Here is a 26,341-nt window from a genome sequence, read left to right as displayed (position 1 = left end):
GTACATGGACGACGGACGGTGGACGATGTTCCTAAACTATCATATTTCAGATATCGTCAGAATTAACTTACTGCTTCCTACTAAATTAATAATGGTTAGTTCCTGTGGTGGCTGAGTGGTATAGATCTTTGGCAGTCCCGATTCGAGTCCTAGTCCTGCATGGGATTAAAAAATTCACAGTGACACTTTTGGTGGGCTAGATTGTACTCAGAGTTTTTCTCGGTACTCTTTTCCCTGTTTAGGCATCATTATCATTCCGTTCGATTTTCAGTCCTTTATCATTTCATAGCTTTCTCCGATGCAGGTTCGCGACGCGCGGAGGTGGTGATCTAAAGTACAACTAGAAGTTGCCTGCTGGAAATCTGGATAATCAGCGAATCTTAGTTTGTAGTCAACTGGTTTGAATTGGAAACGTGCTTAGCTGGGGGTCAGTGTAATAGTTCTCTCTAATGAACAAATGAACAGAGTGCTAAGACTCGCTTTACTCCGTCAGAATGATTATGGTGATGATGATGATGATGATGATGATGATGATGATGATCACAATTAGATCCTCTGAGAAATTTGTTAATGAGAGAAAAGTCTATAGTTGGAAATGAGTGTTAAATGGAATTAGTAGGCCTACCATACCACCACCACCACCACCACCAACAAAAGTGGTATGCCTACCTATTTCTTCGTCACCTGGTGCGGTGCTCGTGTTATTGCATTCATTTTCTAAGACTACTTTCTTCCTCTCTTTGATGACCCTCTGTGTGGTGCCGTGCAGTATGGCGAGACACTTTCTCTGCAATCTACCCAGCGACGACAGATGGAATATTGCGTCCAGGTGCAGCCAGGGTTTAAAAGCTCTTATGAACATGGCCATACCTAAACTGAAAATAATTGCTAACAGTATTAACAACGTATAAATATTTTTCAAGGGAAAGACAAGCAATATACTAAAAAAAATATTTTTGAATGTGAAATGTCTATGTTCAAATGCCTCGTGGTTCTCCACGCCGCCGTTCATCTTGCTCTATCCTCTCTATAATGTACCTCGAAGCCCGAAGGGATCGGAAGGTTAACACCGCAGCCTTGAAGTTCGAACGGAAGCTTTCTTTGTAGATATCAAGTCTCAGCTATATGTTGCCATCAGTCGTTTCAACTATGTAGACATATGGTTCCAGTGAAGTCCCACTAGAGTGCTCTTCCTCTCTCTCCAAAGCATATTTTGCCTTCTCTGACTGATATCATTTGTACATCAGTCACAACACTTCATCACGCGGTTATCTTTGTGGTTGATGCTTTTGTAATGATGATAATGAATATTGAATTGGAATGATGGAGAGAAACTAGAGAATCACGAGAAAAATCCTCAGAAAGAACACACAACTCTACCATCACCAGGATTCGAACCCGGATCCGCAGTCGTCGTAAATCAGTGCTCTGCAACTGAGCTATTACTCGACCGAGGCCAATGGAGTCTTGCAGCCCGCAGCGTCTCTTATACTGTGAAACTGCAGCAGTAATGATGCGTTATTTCTTAAGCAGGTACTAAAAATATTTGGAACTGGAAGGTAGTCAGTTTCAGAAACATTGGTCTTAATTTGGGTGAGCAAGTGATGTTTCAACTTCTTACATTTAACAATATTATATATTGAGAGTTTATGGTTTGTGTAAATAATGATGCTGTTCTGTCTGCGTAACCAGCGTGTGGGAGCGATTGCGCCAATAGTGAAAGTTCTTGCTTTCCAGACGGAAGGTAAATTGTTCACCCGATTGTAGATCACTATTACAGGGAAGAGAAAGAGTTTTCTTATTTGGAACGTAAGTTGAATCCATAGAGTATTTTCAGTAGTTGTTTGAATCATAAACAGTAAGACTTAGCTTTGTCATTCAGAATGCACTGTTACCTCAGATTTTATATATACCGTATATATATATATATATATATATATATATATATATATATATGACTCCCAAGTCATAGAGTGAATCGGGGGGAGATGACTATTGGGGAAGATACTTATTTCTTTGTAGTTTCACATTCTTCCAAGAGAGAACGCCACGCGCAATGCGCATGTCTTCATGATCACTGAGAAAGTTGAATGTCTGTAGAGTGGAAGCTAACTCATTTTGCCATGTGTTCTTGTTGCGAAAAAAAGAAAAGCAAGAAAATAGCTCATTCTTCTGCTATAAAATAATTGTAAAAGTATGTTAAAATTTTAATACATCCTTGAATTCGTAATAACTGTCAAACCTTTGTAATGGATATTGTAGTAAAGGTTCTAACGTTTGTATTGTTAACAACCAACGACCTTGTTCCGCCATCTTAAGTTGCATCATAGCACTAGGCATCTTACCCCGATACTTGGGGAAGATGCTCACTTTTTCGGGGTAAGATGGCACTTGTTGCAAAGAGTTTTATTTTTTGTTTTATTCCAGGGAATGCGTAAACATTGCGCAAGGTCCTCTGATAGCGGTCAGTGAATTGAGGCCAGTCTTCAACTTGTGATGGAACATATTAGAACAGGGGGTATGAACTGTTTCAGAGCATCGCAAGCTTACGGGATTCCTTACCATACACTTAAACGCCGCCTAAATAGAATGATGACAAAAAATGTACTGGATTGAATTCATTGTGTGCAAGAAGTGGTTTCACGAGTCTTGCACACGGCAATAAGATCTGTGCAATGGCTGTGATAAACGAATGAGAAAGTGTCGATGAGCTTCAGATTAAATCATTTTTGTTATATACATGTATCAAACCAAGTTCAGGTAAAATACATATATCAGTAAATGTATTAGTTGCATTTGCCAGCTTACCCGACTATCGGGGAAAGATACCTACAGTACAGGTAAGAAGAAAACCTGTACCTATCAACAAGCTTTCTGTTTTGTACCAAAAATATAGTTTCAAAATACCTTCCAGACTTTGATATTTCAATATGAAATTCAAAACTAAATGAACAGTATCTTAAATTTTCAATCAAAGAAAAAGTTAAGCACCTTCCCCCGATCCACTCTAATTGTAATGGATGAATTATGAAAGAAATAAGTAAAATGTAACGAGTTATACTTTGTGTCTTCCTAGGCAGCAACAAAATTACAGTACCTTTTCACTGACTTAACATAATCGGAAGTGCTGTCTTGTTGGGCGTTGATTTTCACTCCCATTGCAGATTCTGAAAACAGGAAATAGTAAAATACAGTAGGCCTATATGTTAACGATTATGTTTGCAATTTATTCGATCTGGCTGAGGGTAAGAGTAAAATTATGGACTTTGAGTAGCATTCTACATCCTAAGTCGTATAGTTAGCTGAGTGAAGAGAGTAGTTGTCTACATCGGAGACTAGTCAAGTTTCTGCAAGTACAAGAGAAGTGTTTACTTCTTAAGTGTTTATTAGTAATATAATAACTTATGCGACAAACTGTAGATTTACTGCGGACTTCCTGACACCCGTTCACCGCGGTTATTGCATGACTCGTCAAGACCGACATGTAGTGGTAACGGGCGCGCGGAGGATTGTTCACCCATCATAATACTACACTTCCTTCCGTAAGACCGGTTTTCCACTACTTAGTAGCTTCGTCAGTATATTTAATAAATAGTGCTGACGAGAAGCGGAATTTTTATTTAACTCCTTGATTTGTTCTTTTTGTTTTCTTTCAGACCTGCATGCCAATGTATTTCCTTTTCTATCTTTGTGTTACTATAAAAGAGTTCAATTACTCCTGCTTCTAAGAATGTATGAGATCTTCTTTATCGTTCATTATATCTATAATTTATTCCGCAAAACTTTTATTAAAACTTTATTCATATAACCTAAAAATAACATTAAGATTGTCAGGTTAATTTCTCTCCTTTGTATTACTTATTGTTCCAGTACAACTGAATTGGGTTAATATAATAATTTCTTACTAAAAGTATTGTAATATTATTGTTATTAAATTTTGCAATACAGAAGGAGTACAGTAGACCCTAAGTTATTCACGTCCAGAGATTAGCCACCGGCGTAGCGCAGTCGGTTAAGGCGCTTGCCTGCCGGTCTGAAGTTGTGCTCGGGCACGGGTTCGATTCCCGCTTGAGCTGAGTTTATTTTTATTTTTATTTTCAACATTTCATTCCAAAGACTGTACAATGCAGCATAGGCAAATGTCATGATTTACAAGTAAGCAATAAGTTCATAAGTTACATACAATGAAATAATTACATTATATAATATCATATGGACAATTCTCCCTAAAAGTTATACAACTATATAGAGTTAAAATACTCACCAATATTATATAATGACAAGTCTATTAATTTATTTTTAATTTCTTTCTTAAAAAGCCTCAAGCTTAAATGTCTAATATTGCCGGGTAAAACATTATATAACTTTTTACAAATCTCTACAAAGCTGCTATTAGTAGTAGTGTAGTTACATTGTCCTTTTCTTAAATCATTTTTATGCCTTGTAGAATAGCTATGTACTGAGCTATTTGTAGTAAAATTATTGATATTTGTTTGTACATACATTAAACAACTTAAAATATACAAAGACGGTACAGTTAAAATTTCAAGTCTCCGAAATAAAGGTTTACAATGTGTACGGTTATCAACATTACAAATTATTCTTACTGCCCTCTTTTGTAGTTTCAATAACTTTATTATTTTAGGATCATTGCCCCAAACTATTATTCCATACGTCAGATGGCTATGGATATAAGCATAGTATACGGATTTTAGCACTTCAACACTAACATGTGTTTTTAATTTCCTTAACATAAAAATACCTTTGTTAAGTTTCTTAGATAGTATGTCAATATGACAGCCCCATTTAAGTGTAGATTGTATATGCACTCCTAAAAATTTGACAGATTCTTTACAATTGATTCTATTGTTTAAGGAAAACTCTAAGTTCTGTATCTTCTCTTTGTTTAAGCAAAGAGAATTAGCGGAACACCAATCTTTTATTTTTTGGTTGATTGCATCAAGATCATTAATAATTTTCAATCTATCATATCCAGTAATTGTTATAGCAAGATCATCCGCATATAAATATGACTTTATGTATTTGCCATCAATTATATAGGGTAAGTCATTTACATAAATAATGAATAAAATCGGTCCTAAAATAGAACCCTGAGGTACACCAATATTAGTAGTTGTGTATTGAGAAAAACTGTTATTAAAATATACCGTCTGTTGTCTATTGTTTAAATAATTCTTTAAAAAATTTAAAGCTAATTCATTAAAACCATAAAACTTCAATTTCATTAAAAGTATTTCATGAGAGATACTGTCAAATGCTTTTGACATGTCATAAAATCGACTTAAAACATGCATTTTACCATCAATGTTTTCAATGCATAGTTTAACAAAATTCACAACAGCATCACATACTGACATTGGGAAAACAAATTATTATTTTCAAAGAAACCTAACAATTGCTTATTAATAATTACTTCAAACACCTCAGATATGACAGGTATAATAGATATTGGGCGATAATTTTTATAATCAGATCTAGATCCTTTTTTATATATTGGTATAACTTTAACATATTTGAGACACTCAGGGAAAGTCCCAACATCTATAAAAGAGTTAAATAAATAAGTTAGAATTTCTGCAATATTTAATGCAGTTAATTTAATTATTGAGGAATTCAAAACATATATCTGTGGTGTTTGGGTAAAGGGGTATAAGTCATTTTTTTGTCCAGGTGGAATTTTGTTCCCCAGATGAACACACAAGTTAAATTATACAAGTGGGTGTGCAAAAATCAAAGAATACAAGCAGTTGATGTGTTTTATTTGTGTAGAAAATTATTTGTAATAAGGGTTCCAAGTTTAATTTCCATTTATCTCCGAACTCATTTTTATGACTTATCTCCCTTTACCCAAACACCACAGATATATCATAAGAGTTACTATTGCTTAATTGAAGGATAGTAGTATATACTTCCTCAACAGTAGTCATCCTAAGAGTGAACTCAGAGTGAGTCCAGTTATTATTACCAAATGCCTGGCACAAATAATCTTCAACATTATTCTTGGCTTGTGGAATACCATTGACAATCTCAGTTAATTTGTCCGTAAAAGAAGAATTAAAACCACTTGACGTAAGTTTAGTATCAGTATAATTACATTTATCATTATTGTTTGTTAATTCTTTTATTATAGATCAGATTGATCTACTTTTATTATTAGAGGAAGTGATTCTAGTAGAATTATACCTCAATTTAGCAACATTTATTTCTCTCTTGTATAATCTCTTAAGTTCATAGTATTTATATCTGAATAATTGATGCCCAGTACGTTTGAATTGATCATAGAAAATTATACACTTTTCTTTGAGCTTCATTAAATCATTGCCATACCATTTCAGTTTAGTTATAGTAATATTATCATCATTGGTAGTATATATTGTTTTGACAGGAAATGCCATATCAACAATAGTTAAAAACGTATTTAGAAAGCACTGAAACTTATCTATCGTAGTTAAGGAGTACAAAAATAGCCAATTTACTTGACTTAACAAGTAACAAAAATATGCAGATGCCAATTCAATAATAGGTCTATAAACCTTAACAGATTTTGTGTTTTTATTATGTGTACTTTTCTGTGAACTTAAATTATTAACTTTCATTACTATACTATTATGATCAGAAAGCAATGAATTTTCTATAAAAGAATCAATTTTGTTAATATCAATTGATGTAACAATATTATCGATACAAGTTCCTACAATAGTATATCCAGGTCTTGTAATATCTAGCACAGTGTAATTAAGTCCATAACTAACTAATAAGTTGACGAATTCTAATTCTTGTTGACTTTCAACTAAGAGATTAACATTAAAATCAGCACCTATAACTATTGAGGCATTAGATTTATTTCTGTGGAATGACATTTGCAAAATATTATTTAAAATTTCAATAAAATCATAAAAATTTTTCTCATCAGGTATTCGATAAAGTGATATACATATACAATTAATTTCCTTAATATATACACCTGATATTTCAGATATTTTGGAAAGTGACAGATTGACTACATATTTAAGTTCAATACTATGAATTTCATTTTTAATAAATATAGCTGAACCACCACGTTTACCAGACACTCTACAATATGCACTAGCAAGATAGAATCCAGGGATTTTTAAATTAGTTAGTTCATCAAGACTCAGCCAATGTTCACATAATAGTAAAATATCTGTATTAAATTTGATATTCATTAAAATAAGTTCCTCAATTTTTCCTAGGATACCTTGCATGTTCCACTGCACTATAACATACGTATTTACATAATCAATATTATCTAGTTTATTTGCTGAAGTCAACTTACACGTATCCTGATTTTGTAATTCTGGGGATTCATGAATCTGTACATTACTAAGTACACCATCTAAGCTGAGTCCTTTTCTAAGTTCTGCCTTCTTAAAAAAATACCTAGTAACCAGAACACCTGCCGGCCACACGTCAGGATTCAGCGCCTTATCCAAGTTTTCCATATTAATAGTCACTTTGAATGATGAGTAATATTCAGGATATTTACTTTCCAGGGAATCACATATTACCTCAGGAAAAATGTCTTTTACAAAATCAGTAAGCATGTTGCTCGTCGTGGTAGGATCTAATCTAGTCACAAAAAGGAATGCTTTTTTGGCTACTGTTTTTAGTTTGCTGTCTTTATTAATATTTTTTCCATTTACGACTATTCGCTTCTGATGTGCAGCTTGTTTAACACCTCGTTTAACCACAGTTGTCCATTTTTCTTGTTTACCACTCGGTTCGCTGCCCCTTATGTCGTGTTTACCAGGTTCCATGTCGATATCATGCATTTATATGGGGTCCGAACTAACAGGACTACTAACTTTTGTTTTGGGATTTTTCGAATTCATAGAACAATTGGTACTTTTGTTGTCCACACGCAAATTCGAGGTTAGAATATCACTATCATTGATATCGCATATTACTTGACTACACTGTTTAGTCTCATTTATTAATGGCCTTGAACAAGTAAACTGTATCACAGACGCTGTCAAAGCTAACTGATCTGTTAGAATTTTAACTTTTTCACGCAATTCTTTAATTACGCAGTCCTTTTGTTCAATAAGATACTTAATTATGCGAACATCAATTTTGTTTTGATCATCCGCCATTTCCTTTAAGTCATCGTAGAACTCACCTTCAGTATTAAAATCTACTGTCACTTCACTATCAATTGCACAGCACTTAATATTGTTATCGTCAATAATAGACTTTCCCTTCACCTTGCTTCCCTTTCCACGACCCGACATGACATATGGTTCCAGACGTCTGGTTGGTTTTTTTCCGAGGTTTTCCTCGACGATAAGGTGAATGCCAGGTAATCTATGACGAGTCCTCGGCCTCATCTCGCCAAATAACATCTCGCTATCACCAATTTCACCGACGCTAAATAACCTAATAGTTAATAGAGCGTCGTTAAATAATCAAATTAAAAAATATATACACCAGAGATTTGTTTTTCGCTGCTATGCCTCTTTCAGGAAAACAGATTCTATGTTGCCGAAATGCAGGAACTGCTGAAGTATGTGGAGTAAATCTGGAGTTTTGTTTCGTCTCTTTCGTCTTTTGCAGCCTGAAGTGGTAATAATATTTTCGTTTCGTTTTTGACACGTTTTTCCATGCGAAGATATAAATATCGTTTTTATGTTCTTCTTTTAGTTCGTTATTTAACTACGCAGTATCAACTACTAGCTTATTTAGCGTCGATGGAATTGGTGATAGCAAGATGGTATTTGGCGAGATGAGGCTGAGAATACAACATAGATTACCTGACATTCACCTTACGGCTGGAGAAAACTTCAGAAAAAAAACCCAAGGAGGTAATCAGCACAAACGGGAACCGAACTCACGCCGGAGCGCAACTTCGGATCGGCGAGATGAGGCTGAGAATACAACATTAGATTACCTGACATTCACCTTACGGTTGGAGAAAACCTCAGGAAAAAAACCCAAGGAGGTAATCAGCACAAGCTGGAACCGAACTCACGCCGGAGCGCAACTTCGGATCGGCAGACAAACGTCTCAGGCGACTGAGCTATACCGCAGTGGGTCAAAACGCAAATCTAGCTAGACAAAATTAATAACTTATATTCTATCTAACTGATTTTAATGAAATTTTACGCAGGAGTTACAGATAGTATATATCTTTTTGTGTACAATCTCTCAATATGTTTGTGTAAGGGGAACTGTCACTTTATAGGGGATGACTTTAAACAAAATTAATAACTTTTCTCCTACCCAACATATTTTCATGAAACTTTGTATAGGAGTTACAGGTAGCATATGCTTTTTATATACAAATGTTTGTACGTATAAGAGGAAGTATCACTTTTTAGCTTCTAGACAAAATTAATCATTTTTCTCTTATCTTACAGACTTTCATGAAAATTTATACCGAAGGAACAGGAGGCATATATTATTTGTATACAAACCTTCATTACGTTTGTGTTAGAGGAACTATCCCTTTAGAGGGGGTTGTTTGAGAGAAAATCAATAACTTTTCTTCTACGCAACAGATTTTCGTGAAACTTTGTACAGGAATTACACGCAGCATATATTTGATGTGTAAAAATTCTCATTCCGTTTGTATATGAGGAACTACCCCTTCATAGGGTTGGTTTTACACAGAATTAATAACTTTTCTCCTCACAGGTTTTCTTGAAAATTTGTTCAGGATTTACAATTAGCATACATATTTTTGTGTACAAACTCTCATTATCTATATATAAGAGGACTTACCCCTTTATAACGGGTAGGTTATAGAAAATTTAACACTTTATTCACTATGTTTGGCATGTGGTATCATGCATACAGATTTCGATATCATTTTGTTGTTTCCTGTGCTTACTTGTTGAATGAAATAATGATGTTGATTGGAAACGGACAGGAAGCTGCAGACAAATAATTTAGAACCTCTTATTAGTTCTGCATTAGCATCTGTAATGTTAAAAGACAAAACAGTTTCGTCAAACAAATGTGGGGCAGTGCTATCGTCATTTGATGTTCCACTGTCTCCACCTCTTGGTTGATCAATAAACAGACTCATCTCTGATCCAAATTTCTTTTTTTTCTACCTTCCACTTTTATTTTGTCTTCAGCCTTGCTTACCTGCCACTTCTTAATTTTAATCCCGAATGAAATGTGGAAGAGACATTCGAAAAACGAAATCAAGCAGTGGAGGGTTGAAAGTGCAAATTTATTGCGTTGTTATACAAGTTTTTCCGAAACATACGTTGTTCTTCATTGCCTTCGGTCCAGCACCATATACATAACACCTTTGCGCCGATGTGTCTGTAATAGAATTACAGATTTTTCCATCTACCATCGTCGGTGTACCTCGCTCTCTTTGTGATTAACTGTTATTGTAGATGGTTTCGTTCATTCATAGTGTTCTGTCCAAGGGCAGGTCTTTCACTGCATACCTAGGTTTAAGGAATATGATTTGATTTTCAATTATACTAACTTCCCTCCTAATCAATTCGACAGTTTCCTTTTCAAACAATAAATTTAACTGGCTTAGTATTTGCGAATATACAGAGACAAGGGGTTGAATTTCCTTTCTTTTGGGTCTATAATAAAGAAAAATATTTTTGTCCAGTCAGATTCGTAATTTGACCCAGTGTGCGCCGGCGGTTTTACGTTCTCAAATTCTAGCATGCAAGACAACAATTTAACCACTTCTATTTTTTTATATTCATGTTCATACTCAACTTTTCTGAGTATTTCTCGACTAAAGGCTGGTTCACAATAAACCGGGAACGAAAACGACAACGATAACGGGAACGGAAATATTGTTAAAATATATGTTTTTATATAAGCATTCACAATTAACAAGAAGCTTGCCGGAGCCCGGGAACGGGAACGTGAAAGTTAATTGTGAATGTCACATTTAAATACTTTTATTTTAACAATATTTCCGTTCTCGTTCTCGTTGTCGTTTCCATTACCGGTTTATTGTGGACCAGCCTTTAACAGTGCTATTACAAGTAGGTTGAGGGCAGACACGTGAAATTGCTTTTACAGAAGAATCTCTGGCGTACATTACTGAACCATTTCCGTCATCACCCTTGATGAACAGGAATTTCCACGAGCTAATGACTGTTCTCTTATACAAAATACTCACCGGATATGATGTCTAGAGCTACGAGATGCATGTAAGGTTGGATATTAAACTGAACACCATCCTCATGCTTCTTCAAGCGCTCCAGAAGAATCTTGACATTCTCATTGAAAATGGGCAAAAATTTGTCAAATATCTGGACGTGGAAAGCAGGTGTAATTATTTTACGGTGTCGTTTCCATACTGATCCTGAAATTGAGAAAATTACATTTCTGTTAGCCATATTGATTTCAATTCTTTTTGGATAATATTAGTGGGAGATGAGTGAAAAGAGAAATTAGTTATCTGTGACTGAGAGGTTATCATTATATTAACAGTTTACACATTCAAACCTGGCTTAGATTGATAGATTTTAAGGGGGTGGTAACATGCCCTGCAAGAGAGAGTTTTTTGGCAAAATTAATTTCATAAACGTGTCTACATACGAATGTGTCGTGAGATTACAATAGTCTTTGGTGAATAAAAGAAGAGATGTAGTAAATGTGAGGGCGAGTGCAATGGGCCAATATGCTGCAATGTATCCGTGGCTGGATAGCCAATGGAACCTAAAGATGATCGCGATTATGAAAATAATAATAATAATAATAATAATAATAATAATAATAATAATAGTAATAATAATTGTTTATGTAATCTGGCCGAGTTAAGGCCATACGGCAGCGGTGACCAGAACTCGAACGGCAGTGATTACATGCGAGAGACAATCTATGAAGTAAATAGACGAGGGAGGTACTTGGCATGAAAACTACAATCAGTGGTGGTTCGTGCACTAATATTGAGTTCTTCATCGACCCACTAATAAAAATCGCAAGCTTTGCTGTATCAGTAATGTCACTACTGTCATAAAGAGCCAATTATTCCTCATGAACACAATCAGAAATTTCCTGAACACAATCAGAAATCTCCTGAATTTTCTTCTGGATATTTAGTCGAGAAAGGGCAGTTTTTCAAAACTTTCATTGGACAAATTATTTCAGCCACCTTGATCATTATGTTTTTATAAAACTCTCCTTCGTTGGAAGGCTTAGGAGAACGAGCTATTTCGTTCGCCACTAGATAGCTGGCGTCCTTACATTTTATTTGTAATCTTTCTCTTCATGACGGCGATTTATGGCTGATTTCAGTTCTTGGAGTTCAATACCTCGTTTCCTTACTACACTAGCGCGTAATTTTCAATCACTTTTTCTGTATTATTATTATTATTATTATTATTATTATTATTATTATTATTACTGTTGCTACTGGTAATGCTTTCAGTATTGTCATTAGTATTGCCATTATTATTATTATTATTATTATTATTATTATTATTATTATTATTAAATCAGTAACTAATAAATAACTGATAATAATCATCGAAAGATTAAGAAAAATTAAAATGAAGATATAGCGTAGTCTAGAAATTATTTTATCCTTCAAGGGAAGATGTAGGCCTATATATGTAGGCACGTATATAATAATAAATTATGGTGGCACTTGCTGATTAATAATAATAATAATAATAATAATAATAACAACAACAATAATAATAGTAATAATAATAGTAATAATAATAATAATAATAATAATTTTAATAACTGTTATGCCTGTGCATTCAGTGTAATGCTCTGTAATGTCGCTTCTAAATACTACCACTAATTGAACCGTTGAGCAAAGCAACATATTACATTTTCTCCCTCAGAATAGCGAATAAATTCCTTTTCTCATTCTGTACGAAACCTTCTGTTTCTGCTAGAGACAGAGGGTTTGTAGAGCGACATGGTACCGACACTGCGTTACCTTCAGTACGTGAGCGAGACAGAGAGCAATGTACAGGGAACTCTCCTTACCAGTATGAATTTCTTTGATTACACGATGTAATCACGATACCCCCAACGGCATTCTCTAACACTCAAACATGAGTAAAACTGCGATACAAAAGACACTGCAAATTTACTAAATTCAGATCATACACATACACACACACGCACACAAATCTGAAGTAGATAATCATAATGCAATGTAAACAACAAGTCAGTAGACATAAGACATACTATATAACATATAGAAAGAAAGGAAAAATCATAATAAAATGTGAACAGTTAGTCAAAATAAATGAGACACACAAAATATAAAAATTTGAGACAATAATAATAATAATAATAATAACAACAACAAAATATTAAAGTACAAAGCACACACTGAATACAATATTTATTGGGTACACACAGCAAGGAAAATTATGCTTATACGTAGCTCAAGTTATCACAAGATAGACACAATATTATCGAGAAATATGAGGAAACAAAAACAGATCAAATAAAGTAAATATTTCTAGAATATAAAAAATGTAATATATGTGAGTTAAAATTAGATTAAAACTATGTAACTCATTATACATTTTATGAAGACAATTAATTTCCAAATTAAAACTAAAATAGAACAGTAACAAACAATAGAAACTACATGAAACTGATTGGCTTGGTAGGTGAAGACTGTATCCGGACTGATCCTTGAACTCAGGCTTGCTGTGGCACATTCTGCGCTCTATATATGTGATGTTCATCCAGATCCATCAGATGGCCCAGGTGGCATCCGTGAGCCCAATGCTAACAGATGAACATATACCTACTAAAATAAAAAAAAATCGTACAACGAATGAGAACAAAAACAATAAGTCAATGTGTGGAAATAAATTAGATGGATCACCTCCGTTCGTAAGCATTCCTTGACCCAACCACGGTTCTCCAAACTTGTAGAGTATTGACTTGTTTATGAGCTTGTTACTGCCGAGTACTGCCTGGAACACAAAAATTAAAAACATAAATAAACGAAGTTATTATACATATTTAGTATAAATTTTAAGGGCTTGCACAGGGTTTCAAATAGAACACCCAGTAATACGGCAGATAATGAACCAATTGTGATTATGACTTATTCTAAAAAATCAAATAATCCCCTCCCTTTCAAGCAATAGTTGACACCCTAAAGGTGCATCTACACGGTTCAACTTGTCTTTCAACTTACAGCATTCAAGAGTGAACGAAACGCATCCAATTGTGCATGCTTTTTCTATTAAAAATGAGAGCGCATGCGGCAATTGAAAGCTACCCATCGCGCGCTGGTGGTTATCTTGTGCGTATTTCGTTCAACAGTAGCATGTAACGAGCAGCTGACTGTTTTAGATGGCCGTGAATAAATTGAAAATTCTTTTGCTTGGTGATGGTGGGCCTTTTAAGCTGAAAATGGCGGCAAGTACGATTAGCATTATTGGAGATTATCGCAAATACGGGTGTCTATGAGTGTTCAACCACAATTTTGCGAATCAAGTAGGCATAAGTATTGGACTGATATTTAATACTTATTAATTAAGTGAAGATGACGTTCAATACGGCGCACTTTGTAGACATAAAATCTCCATGTATCTTAATTGAAGTTCTTTTTCAATATTCTTCCCAGATTGCATGGGTAAACTCATGGAAAACTAAACCGTGTCTTTAGAGCGCTTTCTGAGAGAGATGTCCAAAAATATGTGGCAGATAGACTGCCGTGTCTTCCAAGAATTTGGCAGCGTATTGTTGACATGGCAGAGGACAATGGTTGTATTTGAAGTATTTAATATTATACGTGTCCTGGACTAATGGCAAAAGTAACAGAGCATTAGAGCATTGGAGTAACTAATAAAAAAATAAATATAAAAAAGTCCTAAATAAATTTAGTTTGTAACAATAAAAGTGTTGCCATTAGTTTTCGAATGTCATAATTTTTTACGAAATGAAAACAACGTCGTAGAATTTACTAGACAGTAATGAGACGAAGTGAGAAATTTGTTGAAAGAAAGTATATTAAAATACTTCACAAATAATATTGCTATAAGTAATAGCCTACAGTGCGTAATACTGAATAGTAATGATGAAAATCGTGATTCTAAAAGGAAGGAGATAAATCTCAATTTGTTTCCCGGAAAAACAATCCGATTTTTCTAGATTTGTAGATGAAAATTGTGTCTCTTAACCTCTTACAAAGAAGTAGCTATACCTAGGTATTCTCAGACTACTTTGTTTCTTCCTACCATTCTGATCCCACTGTTGCTTATTATTATATTATATTGCACTGTTCTTCAATTATTGCTTCCATAATTTTATTGGAATAGAACATTAAGAAAATAACGGATGTCCACCAATCAGGTTGATGAGGTAGTATTTTGCCATCGGAAAAGCGCTACGCCTCTCATATGTTACATATAATTTTAATAACTTAATTTATTGAAATACTCACTTTAATTACTCAATAGAAATAATCAAATGGCATTCACCATTACATCTGACGATCGAAGTGTTCATGATTTTAACAATCAATATCAATCGTAATAATAATCTTAGACGTAATAATAGTCTTTATTATATACGAATACGTGTACAAATTTCAGCCATTTTTATTACTTCTGCAGTCCTTGCTCGAGATCTCACAGAGAGACCTCGCATCGTCGCCTCGAACCGATTCGTCAGGCCGGATTTGTGCAAGGCTTCAGTAAATAACTTTGGATCTAAAGCAGGCTTGCAGAACAGGGCGACAATTGTGGCGTTCCGTCACTCATCGGAATACGTCACTCACCCCTTCCTTCCACCCCCGCGTCATTGACTTGGTAGGGGAGGGGATTTGTATTCAGCGTCTGTCTTGTGATAGCGTACGGGCCACAGATACGTCATTCAACGCCGGTGGATTGTGGACGGGGAACCAACGCTTTCCCCATGCTTTCCACCCCTCTCTCGTCAATTTTGTATCTCTGATCTAGAGGGAAGAAACAATGCTGCGTTGTAATGACGAGGTGTGATTGGATTTTTTTGCATTGCCTAATTTTAAATGAATCTACAACGCTTCGAAGATTCATTCTGTCTTCGTTTTCAAGTGAGAAAAAGAGAGGATGAGGAGGTTAGCTTACTCGTTAAGGTCGTTAAAACAGAAATATGAAATATACAGGATTGAAGAGAAATAGCCTATGAAGATTTACAAGAACGGATATATGAAGAAAAAATAAAATAACTTATTTAGGAAAACTAAACAACCCCAATTTAGATACATAGAGTAGGGAAAGAAGCAAATAACCGTGCACTAAGCAGTAAAGCAGTATAGGGAAGCACGAATCTGCACACATAGTGTAAAAGAAACCGGCACTTGTATCTAGTTTTTTCTCAGGCTGTTATCTAGCGGTTCTAAAATGAACTATGTGAGAGAGATTTGTAGTGTTTTATATGATAAATTATCTAAGTTCATATGCGGGTTCAAGGAACGAATGTGTAATAAAAATTAATAATATAGTGCAAAATAAAACAATTAGATAAGGAGTGTTGACAGTTTACTGAAGATATAAATTGTTTCAACCAAAATAAAAAAGTAAGATAGTGTTTTCTTCCTCATTAGCTTTCACCTATGATTGAGTTTCTGACTGATACATCTATTATTATCAGGCAGTATACATCTCACGTATAGCGAAATGTGTCAGAGGAACAACAATAAACTTGCTGCATTAATCTCAAGTCTGATTAGTGTATTTACTACACGTATGTTATGTATTCAATGCAGGGGGAATGAGAACTGGCCACTCAACCCGTTATCTCCTGGCTGAGTTGCCTCATGAATGATGCCTTATTGGTGCCATTTTTGAGATTCCAACCAGTCTTCAGACTGTTGACTAAACAAACGTGCCTACAATTAGCTTCCTCTTTCAAAAGCAGCAAACAGGCGGCGAAATCATTATTAATGTCAATGGGGAAATGGAAAGAGAAAACGATTAAAAGGTACGCGAAAATACTTCCTTGCAAAGGAATTTTGGGCTGAGAAAACTGAGAATTTAAAAAAAATATTAGGCACGAGGCGTTCTGTACGGCCACGGTATCTACCACAGAGATGGAACATCTATGATGCAAGCTTAACGGGACAGAAACATACCAACAGCTTAAGTGAGAGGTGGCACAACCGATATACTTTCTTTTTTTTCATGGAGTGCAGTTTCATAGAAAGGACTTTGCCGACAGACCTTCTACTGCCCCCTACTAATTGGTTGTCATAAATAAATGTCTTCCTTACTATGACGGAAATCTTGTCTTCTCTTGTTAGTAACCAATCACAACCCTCGTTCAGAAGAATTGACAGGTGCCCGTCAAATCCACGTGGAGGCAGAGTTGCCGCATCGTTTCCGAATTCCAAGAATCCCGTCAGTTTCACTGCATAATTATGAAGGTCATCAGGATTGTGACAACTGTGCAATGTTGGGATTAGGGGACAGGATGGAATTGTCAGAGCTGTTGTGTAGAAAGTCATAAATCTGTAAATGGGTGTTCAAAGGAATCACCGAACTGCACTCCTTGAAATAAAATAAGGTATACCAAACTGTGTAACTGTATGTGTATGAGTGGTTTTTCTTTTTAATCCGGCAGGATGTAATGATGTGTAAGAGTGGTGTTTCTTTGTAATCTTGCAAGATGTGCGTTTAGAAATTTTATTTCCGATGTGATAAACTTTGATCTGATTTCTCGTTTCTCCGCGCGTGCGTTGATCGTCCTTTAGGCCGCCAGCTCTATGGAGCTGACAGTGAGTGTAAGGCAGCGATGTAAAGGTCAAAGCAAGTAGACGATTCTGCGTGCGATCAAGCGCTCACTGGTTGCAAAGAATCTGTTCTTCAGGAAGCAGCAGTGAGCAAGAAGGGGTGAGAGCAAAATGAATTCTCTTGGCCTACCACTGCAAGATGAATTAAACTGCTTTTAAGTAATAGATAACGTGTTAAATTCATACAAGACAACAAGAAATATCAGGAAATGTTTTGTAGAATGCACCTCTCTAATAAATGCAATGAATTATAAAATAGTAAGCTACAATAAATAATTAACATAAGCTTTCCTTAACTTATACAGTTCCAGATAATAGCTAGGATCTAATTAAGTTTTATACAATTATTTAATAATCCAATTAGTATAAAACACTTTTCCTGTTTTAAACTTATCTAAACAAAAGTGAAAGAAACCATAGGACATTCTGCATATCGAGAAATGAAATAATAAGCCTACAACAAATAACAAACATAATATTTTCTTTATCTTAGCGGTTTCAGATAATGAGACCTACCTAATCGATTGCTATGTAACTGTTTCTTACTTAATCATGTACTTATTATATGAACATCACATTCCTAGAAACAAATTTAGACTCGGGGCTTCTCGTCTAATATAGAAGTGCTTTTTCTGGTTTTTGTCGACACCAACCTTATGTCCGGCGAAATGTTATTTTCTGCAGCATGACATAGCATAGCACGCTTAATATCATCTGATAATCTTGATCTTAGTCTTGGTTTTATGAGGTTCATAAATAAAGAAAATTACTCACATACGTATGTACTGCCAAATAGGTATAGAAATAATTTGCGCCGCAAATATTCGTATCTTTGGATAAGTTATATTAGCCGGCAAAGCGAACTTCCAACTTGGCCCTGTTTATGCAATTCAAAGAACCTGGACAGTACTTTTCATCGACTTAACCAAAGGACATTACAATGGTAGGAACATTGTAAAACTTATGGACGACATGTTTGGACAATTTTTTTAGACAGAACTCGTAACGAGTCTACGCTATTAGCAACATACTCTTGTACTTTATTCTGTAAACGTAAATGCAATTCAGTGAGGGGTAACCTCTGCACTACATCTACACATATATTTATCACAATTTAATGTCAGTAAAGCAACAAAATTTGAATATATCATTATGTAGATCGACTAATAATTTCAGGCGTTTCACACTGCTTCTCTTTTTAAGTAAATGTTTCCATTTATCAGACATTATCTCCTCTTTCACTACATAAGAAGTCAAGAGTCCAGTCAGCCTAAAACTTATTGAACGACTTCTTCCTCAATGTGTAATGTACAACCGTTATGTACACCAGTGACCCAACGTGCCGTACGTGCTCTGAACAGCGCATACCGCTGTTCTGCAGTTGGTTCCCAAACAAAATATCAACAACGTGAGTTGGTTCCCCATGTTCATATATCATCAACGTGAGTTGGTTCCCCATGTTCATATATCAACAACGTGAGTTGGTTCCCCATGTTCATATATCAACAACGTGAGTTGGTTCCCCATGTTCATATATCATCAACGTGAGTTGGTTCCCCATGTTCAAATATCCAAGGCTGTGATTTTGTAGCAGGCTGTGTGTGACATGGATGTTAATCGATCATGCAGCAGAGTACTTGTTATTGCCTATAACGCCACCTATAATCGATCATGACCCGTGACTCCATCTACGCTGTGTGGGACATGGATATTAATCGATCATGTAGCAGAGTAGTTGTTATTGCCTATAACGCCACCTATAATCGATCATGACCCGTGACTCCATCTACGCTGTGTGGGACATGGATATTAATCGATCATGTAGCAGAGTTGTTGTTATTTCCTATAACGCCACCTATAATCGATCATGACCCGTGACTCCATCTGCGCTGTGTGGGACATGGATGTTAATCGATCATAAGTTACAGTGGCAATGGAAGTACAGGACAGCTGTATTGCACTTAATTATGGATTTTACTACTATGCTCAGTGAAAAGGGGAAAAAACTCTTAGTGATCAGTGATTAAAAGTTCGGTTTTCAGAAAACATTATCTGGTGGTGTGGAAAGATTTACTTGTGTTAAAAGAGGATGTAAGTGTTTCGTGAAACTTTCTGATTCAGATATTATAATGGAATTCAACGTAGAACATAACCACGACACGTGTGACACAGCAACTTTAAATCGTCAAAAGTTTAGCAACCAAGTGAAACGAAAAGCTGTGCAGCACTTGCACGGACGTCCATCGAAAATTATTCGCCTTGAGCTAATGGAAAAAGATGATTTTCAGACTCTGACTAACAGTGACATCTGTAAGGTAAGGAATAATGTATACCGCAGCCGCTTAATTGTAAGACCGAAATTACCCCAATCTTTAGTTGAACTACATTTGACAATGTCTTCGTACGACCTCAGCACTAATAAAAACGAACAGTTTTTGTTTATAAATGATTCCGAAAGAAACATTGTTGCTTTTTCCTGTAAATCGAATTTAGAAGCTTTGAAGGGAATGACCACTATTTTCGTTGATGGTACATTCAAGGCGTGTCCTAAATTATTCAAACAACTTTTTACAGTGCATGGTGTGACAGATAATCATTACGTACCTTTGGTGTTCTTCTTGCTACAAGATCAACATGAGACGTCATATACTTACGCCTCCAATTCAATTAAACAATATGTAAATCCAGTTGTTGTTTATGCCGACTTCGAAAAAGCAATCCAAAATGGAATTTCAAACGTATTCCCTAATGCCAAACTGAAAGGTTGTAGGTTCCATCTTGCACAATCTTGGTGGAGGAAAATTCAATCCTTAGGTTTGAGTGTGGAATTTAAAAGTAAGGAATCTGAAATTGGTCAGCTTCTAAAAACTATATTCGGACTGCCTTTATTGGCTCCTCAAGAAGTTGAAGATTGTTTTGTTAATGACTTAATGGCTGTCAAACCTATAGACGATCGATTGGACCAGTTCTTTGATTACCTCCTCCATATTTATATTACACCAACAAGTGAGCATCCACCTCCAATATGGGCTGAGTTTACTTCTTCCTTAGAGCGAACAACCAACTGTTGTGAATCTTTTCACAGTAAACTTAATGCGCACTTTTGTGCTCCACACCCAAATATATTTGCACTTGCAGATGATCTGAAGGAGGTTCAGTGCGATACTTACATTAAGCTTAGGAGTAAAAGTAAATGTAGGCCTAAGATAATGCAACAAAAGGAAACTTTTGTGAAAGATTGGATGGAAAAGCTTTCTGATGGCAGTGTAAGTAGATATGCATTCCTGCGACACGTTTGTTTCAAATTTTTACAAGTACAGAAATAAAATTGTGAAGTTATTCGACGCAGCGTGTCCGCCAAGGACAAAACATTTTTAACCTACCTACTACAGTAGACAGTAGTTGACAGTCCTAAGTTTGCATAAAATGGGAAGGGAAATGTTTTCTGTTTTGATCTAGCGCGGGAACCAATTGCAGTACACAGGAGAAATCAACCTGGAACCAACTCTAGTATAGCTCTGGGACGAACTGGGAACTAATTCACAGATTTGGGAACCAATTCCAGTACATCCGCGCATACGGGCGGTGAGGCACGCTTGGGCTGTCGTTGACATCACTGGTGTAGGGAGTTAACTGGAGCTCGAGGTACCAGCTGGTACCTGAAAGACTTTCCTATCCTTGCTCGGGAACTTCGTAACTTAATCAGCTATGTAAAGGTAATTTTGGTCACTGTACTTTGGGTATCCTCAAGACCGTTAAATTATAGCCGCGGGAGCTTTTGGCGTACCCTGGGACTGGTTGAGATTTTTTTTTTTTTTTTTTTCAAATTCCAAATTAATGTTTCTGGTGGTCTGCTGTGGTATTAAAATCTTGGGGGTTAAACAATTCCACATTGGAAAGCTGCACGCTGCAACAATAGTTACTTGAAATGTGTGATTATTCTGATAGCGTAATAAAGATTAAGGGTTAATTGTACCATGTATACAAGATGAATAATATTAACTGTTTGAATTTGATCTTCAGGTTGTTGTTATTAAAATTGTGAGTGTGAGTTTCATGTTGTTTTATAATGATGTTGGATATCTTACTTGTTTTGTCTTCAATATTATGTGACTGATTTTCATGAACATGTTTTGAAGTTTGAAGAGGGTTGTTTTCCTGAGTGTGAGTCCAGCATTTTTAAATAATTTCTGCTAATTTAATTTTGAGTTATTGAGTTGAAAATAAATTTGAGATAAACTGCATATGTTAAAGTCTAAGAATTTACTCGAGGTTTCTGGTATCCTAGGCAACCTTAATATAGCAATAATGTACGTAGTTACGGCCGCTTCAACTGTTGTAGGAAAACATCACCCTTCACTTTATTCAACCATCCAAGAATTTCAAAAGAACAAAGTGATACGGAAGCTCTCACTCGGCCAAGCTGTGAAGACGAAGCTGGAAAGAATATGGTTGAGAACGCAAGAAAAAATTAGATCAATTACTATGAACTACAATATGAACAAAGATGAGAGCAGAATTCACGATTATTTACGAACTTTGGGCAATGCTTTTACCCTGTAATTATGTACACTTAGAGGCAAAAAGAATGGGCCGGCCGACAATTTCTAAGTTCCAGAGACATAACATTGTGCATGCTCGTCTCGTCAAAGCCATAGTTTACGCTGTAACATTAAACCTTTTAAATTTGCTATATTCTGTTTAAGAGTCTGAAATATGTAATAAAATCGAATGGCGGGTTGATTCTAGATACATCAGGGCCCTTGAAGAGTGAAATAATAATAAAATTGATAAATACAAAATCAACCGGAGCGTATATGAACAGGAAAACCACGTATTATGCCGAACTGATATTAACGTTCACAGTAGTGTAAGTCGTTACGGCATTGATACGTTGATAGTAGTAGCTCAAGGTTCGAATCTCCCCCAATCTTTTTTTAATTACAAATTTGTCATCATATGTGTCTCGCAAAACTATAATTATGTGGCGATATCTCTTAGAATATGCCCAAACTCTAATAAATAATAAACTTCCCTCTCTCTTTCAAGCAACCCTGCTATCTGTTAACAACAGGATAATCATCCGATACACACCGCCAACCGGATTCAAACATGGTTTACGAGGAGGCGTGATGTCGACCCAGTCGACTGGCCTCAAAATTCACCAGATATGAATCCGATTCAAAATTTGTGGGCTGCAGTCAAAAGGATCCTACGCTCTAATTGGGCAGAACAACCACACGTTCGGACACCTCAGGAATTGTGGGACGGAGTTCTAGATGCGTGGGAGGAGATGACCAAGAATTTAGACCTGTTCCATAATCTTGTGGACTCCATGCCGCGCAGAATGAGGGCAGTTGTTGACGCAGGTGGTTTGTGGATGAGATACTAGTCCTCACCACAGGCCTTGTTTTGTTAATATATTAAAAATTGTTTGTTTTTGTTAATTTAATTATTTATTTGTGTTTGATATGCGTCCGGTTTTTTAGGTTGTGAAACAAGTATTTTTGTTTATACAGGCCAGGTCTCGCCTATTAATAGCCCACAGGTGATGAGCAATAATATTTTTACAAGGCAGGCATAACGAAGTTTCTTAACAAATGCCATTTCACATTTAAACTAATAAATTAAGTAAAAGTTAAAATAAAAAAGTACTAATTCTATCGTACCGTGAAGCGAACTCACAACCTCTGGTACGGATGTCAGACTTCTTACCACTGGACCACACACTGCTCGTAAGGTTTACTACATTATAGACGGATGACTTTCAATGAAGAGACACCACAGCAATGCCTTGCAGTGGGTTACGTTTACACGAGTGAACCGCGCGATAGAAGTTAGCATTTCTATCGACCAAGAGTCGGCCCAATTTTTTTGCCGTTAAGTGCACAATAAAATAAAACAGAGATTAAAATTTCTTAAGATTTCTGTCACTTATTATTTGTGAGAAAGAGAAAATCTATCATTGGAAGATGTGGATTGGAAACAAATTCATTGGGCGCAATGTCATTGGGAAAAAGTGTTTTGGGAAAAACGAAATATTTCCACGGGCAAAACGAATTGCGAAAAGTATCCGGGAATCATGTAAGATGGCGAAATGAGTCCGAGGTCCATCGCTACCCATAAATTCTAGGCCTTCTTCAATTAGTTGAAAGAAAACCTCGAACAAAGCCTCAAATAGGTAACTTGCCCCAATTATGATTTGAACACGTTTCACAGTCAGACATTCTAGAGAGGGAAATACTCCACAGCGGTGGACGAAGCTCCAAATCGGTAGGCAAACGCCTCTGCGTGTCGACTGATCCATCCTAGTGGCCATCTTTCTTGTTGGCTAGTTTTCCTTGAGAATATAATTATTATTAATAATAGCCTGATTGTATTGCTCCTGTGTTTTTAAGCCCGCCAACAGATATGTGAATTGTCACATAGTGATATAATAATAATAATAATAATAATAATAATAATAATAATAATAATAATAATAATAATAATAATAATAATAATCTGTGGCGCAACAGCCCGTGAAGGGCCTAGACCGACCAGCCGGCTGCTGGCCTCACGCCCACATGTCGAAGCAGAGGTGGACGATAATCCAACCAGAATGGAGGTATCGTGTGGTTAGCACGATGATCCCCCCAGCCGTTATAGCTGGCATTCGCAACCGGATTTCGCTACCTATCGTAGCTCCCCAAGTGCATCACGATGCTGGGTGGGCACCGGTGCCATACACTGGCAGAAATTTCATGAGAAAATTTCTTCCCCCATGAGGACTCCAACCAGCGCACATTCCGTAACGCGAGTCCTAGGCAGGATGCCTTAGACCGACCGTGACGCTACGGCGCGGGACCACATAGTGATATAGTGCAATAACATTGTAGAACACAACATAGAACATGTGTTATCTCTTACCTCAATGCTGATGGGTTCAGCAAGTATTACGGCTAGAATAGGACCAACCCATACGCGTGCAACAGGTCCGTATTGAGTTGATGTTTTGACTATGTAGTCAAAAAATTCTGGAAATGGAAAAAGTAAAATATATTGAGCATAGTTATTGTGGTATTGATTCACAAACTCTATGAATTTCCGAGTCAACCCTAAATGTAAGTGGCCATTGCCATTATGGGATTTCAGGCTATTAATTAATTGATTCATTCATTAATAAAATTAATTCATTGTGTGAGCTGATAACACTGGACAACAAATGTAAACTTTGTTTCTGTTCTTTAGATGAAACTAAGTAATTTTAACTAAATGAGAGGTGCTGAGTTCATTTCTGAAAACCAAAAATTTCAAACTCATACCATTATTATAGTACACGCACTTCACTTATGTACACTAATTTGTTACACTAGGGGCATGAATAGGATTAGAAATTAATTTATTATCATTTATTCCCCTAATATCAACTAATAAAAATGTATACACAACAGAAGCCTCAATAAAGTACTTTATTGTACAAGCTCTAGCATCATCAACTCTACTATTCCTAATTATTAGAAAATCAATAATTGAAGAATTACATACATTTTCTAATAATTCTTTAACGTCAGCACATAAAGCAACCTTTGTTTGGCCAAAATTCACAAATTAAAATGTATTTTTTTATCTGTTACGTTTATAAACAGCTTCTGCAATCTTTCTGATGAGTTACCAGCAATATTCAGCCAGCATACTTGCATTCCACCTTCCACTGAAGCGCTTTTCGAAGGTAGATATTTGTTAATGAAACCTCTCCCCGTGTTCATCGCTTACAGCACCAAGTTTTTTTTTTTTTTTTTTTTTTTGGAAAGAAGTCCAGGTGGCTTCAAGAAAGTGTTGCATCCCATATGGTGGCAGTAGTGCAACATTTCACTAAAATTAAATAACTTTTATTTTGGAGAAACATTACATACTGGACAAAAACTAACTTCAGATTCGTTTTTGCGACCATAAAATACATCGAATAAAGGAATAAAATAAAAAGGACAAATTTCATATTAAAGAGAATAGGCTAATTATTTTTATTTTGATCTTGTTACCATTCATGAAATGATGATGATGATGAATGTGGTAATGATGATGATGATGGTAATGATGATGATGATAACGTCCTCAGTGGTCTTGCGATTGTCGTTAAATGCGAGGTTCGCCGAGGACAGTACCTACGTTTTAAAGAGCGACAAAACAGTTAGCAAGGTTTTACAGCGGAAAAAATAAAGTTGTGAGTCCCGTGTCATAGATTTACGACGCATAAAAGAATTCTGTTCCTGCTAGAAACATCCAGGCAAAATTTGTCGGCCATTTCTCGCTCACGTTTAATTATGACTTTGAATTACCTATGCACATAAAGCACCTTTAAAAAGAATATTATTATTATTATTATTATTATTATTATTATTTTATTATTATTATTATTATTATTAACTTTCATAATGGATCTGATGGCTGTGAAGCGTTTCGACCTGATAGCATTTTTATTACCTATTAATTAATGCATCAAGCAGGAAATGAGGCTCTAGCTAGGAGAATGGAGTAAGAAGTACAGAAATAATAATATCTGGTGAAACAAAGAGCTGCAAGATATGAAAGATTAGAAATAAGCGCTATACCAGAAATAGATTCAAACGAAAG

The 26,341-nt window shown here is 35.7% G+C and overlaps 1 protein-coding gene across 3 annotated transcripts in view; it reads right to left on the bottom strand.

The window, feature by feature from the left end:
* Positions 1–26,341, bottom strand: part of LOC138715329 (cytochrome P450 4C1-like) — a 150,168-nt gene that overhangs the window by 68,572 nt on the left and 55,255 nt on the right. For all 3 annotated transcript variants that reach the window (XM_069848122.1, XM_069848120.1, XM_069848121.1), the window contains 5 exons: positions 24,638–24,744; positions 13,832–13,922; positions 11,147–11,332; positions 3,098–3,167; positions 670–875 (listed from right to left, as the gene is read on the bottom strand). In XM_069848122.1, coding sequence (XP_069704223.1) covers positions 670–875; positions 3,098–3,167; positions 11,147–11,332; positions 13,832–13,922; positions 24,638–24,744 — 660 coding nt within the window. The remainder of the gene's footprint in view (positions 1–669; positions 876–3,097; positions 3,168–11,146; positions 11,333–13,831; positions 13,923–24,637; positions 24,745–26,341) is intronic.

Source organism: Periplaneta americana, chromosome 15 (assembly GCF_040183065.1).
Source record: "Periplaneta americana isolate PAMFEO1 chromosome 15, P.americana_PAMFEO1_priV1, whole genome shotgun sequence".
In the NCBI taxonomy this organism is placed as follows: Eukaryota; Metazoa; Arthropoda; class Insecta; order Blattodea; family Blattidae; genus Periplaneta; species Periplaneta americana.
Note: the sequence above shows the minus strand (reverse complement) of the source record. Positions and strands in the feature narration are given on the sequence as shown.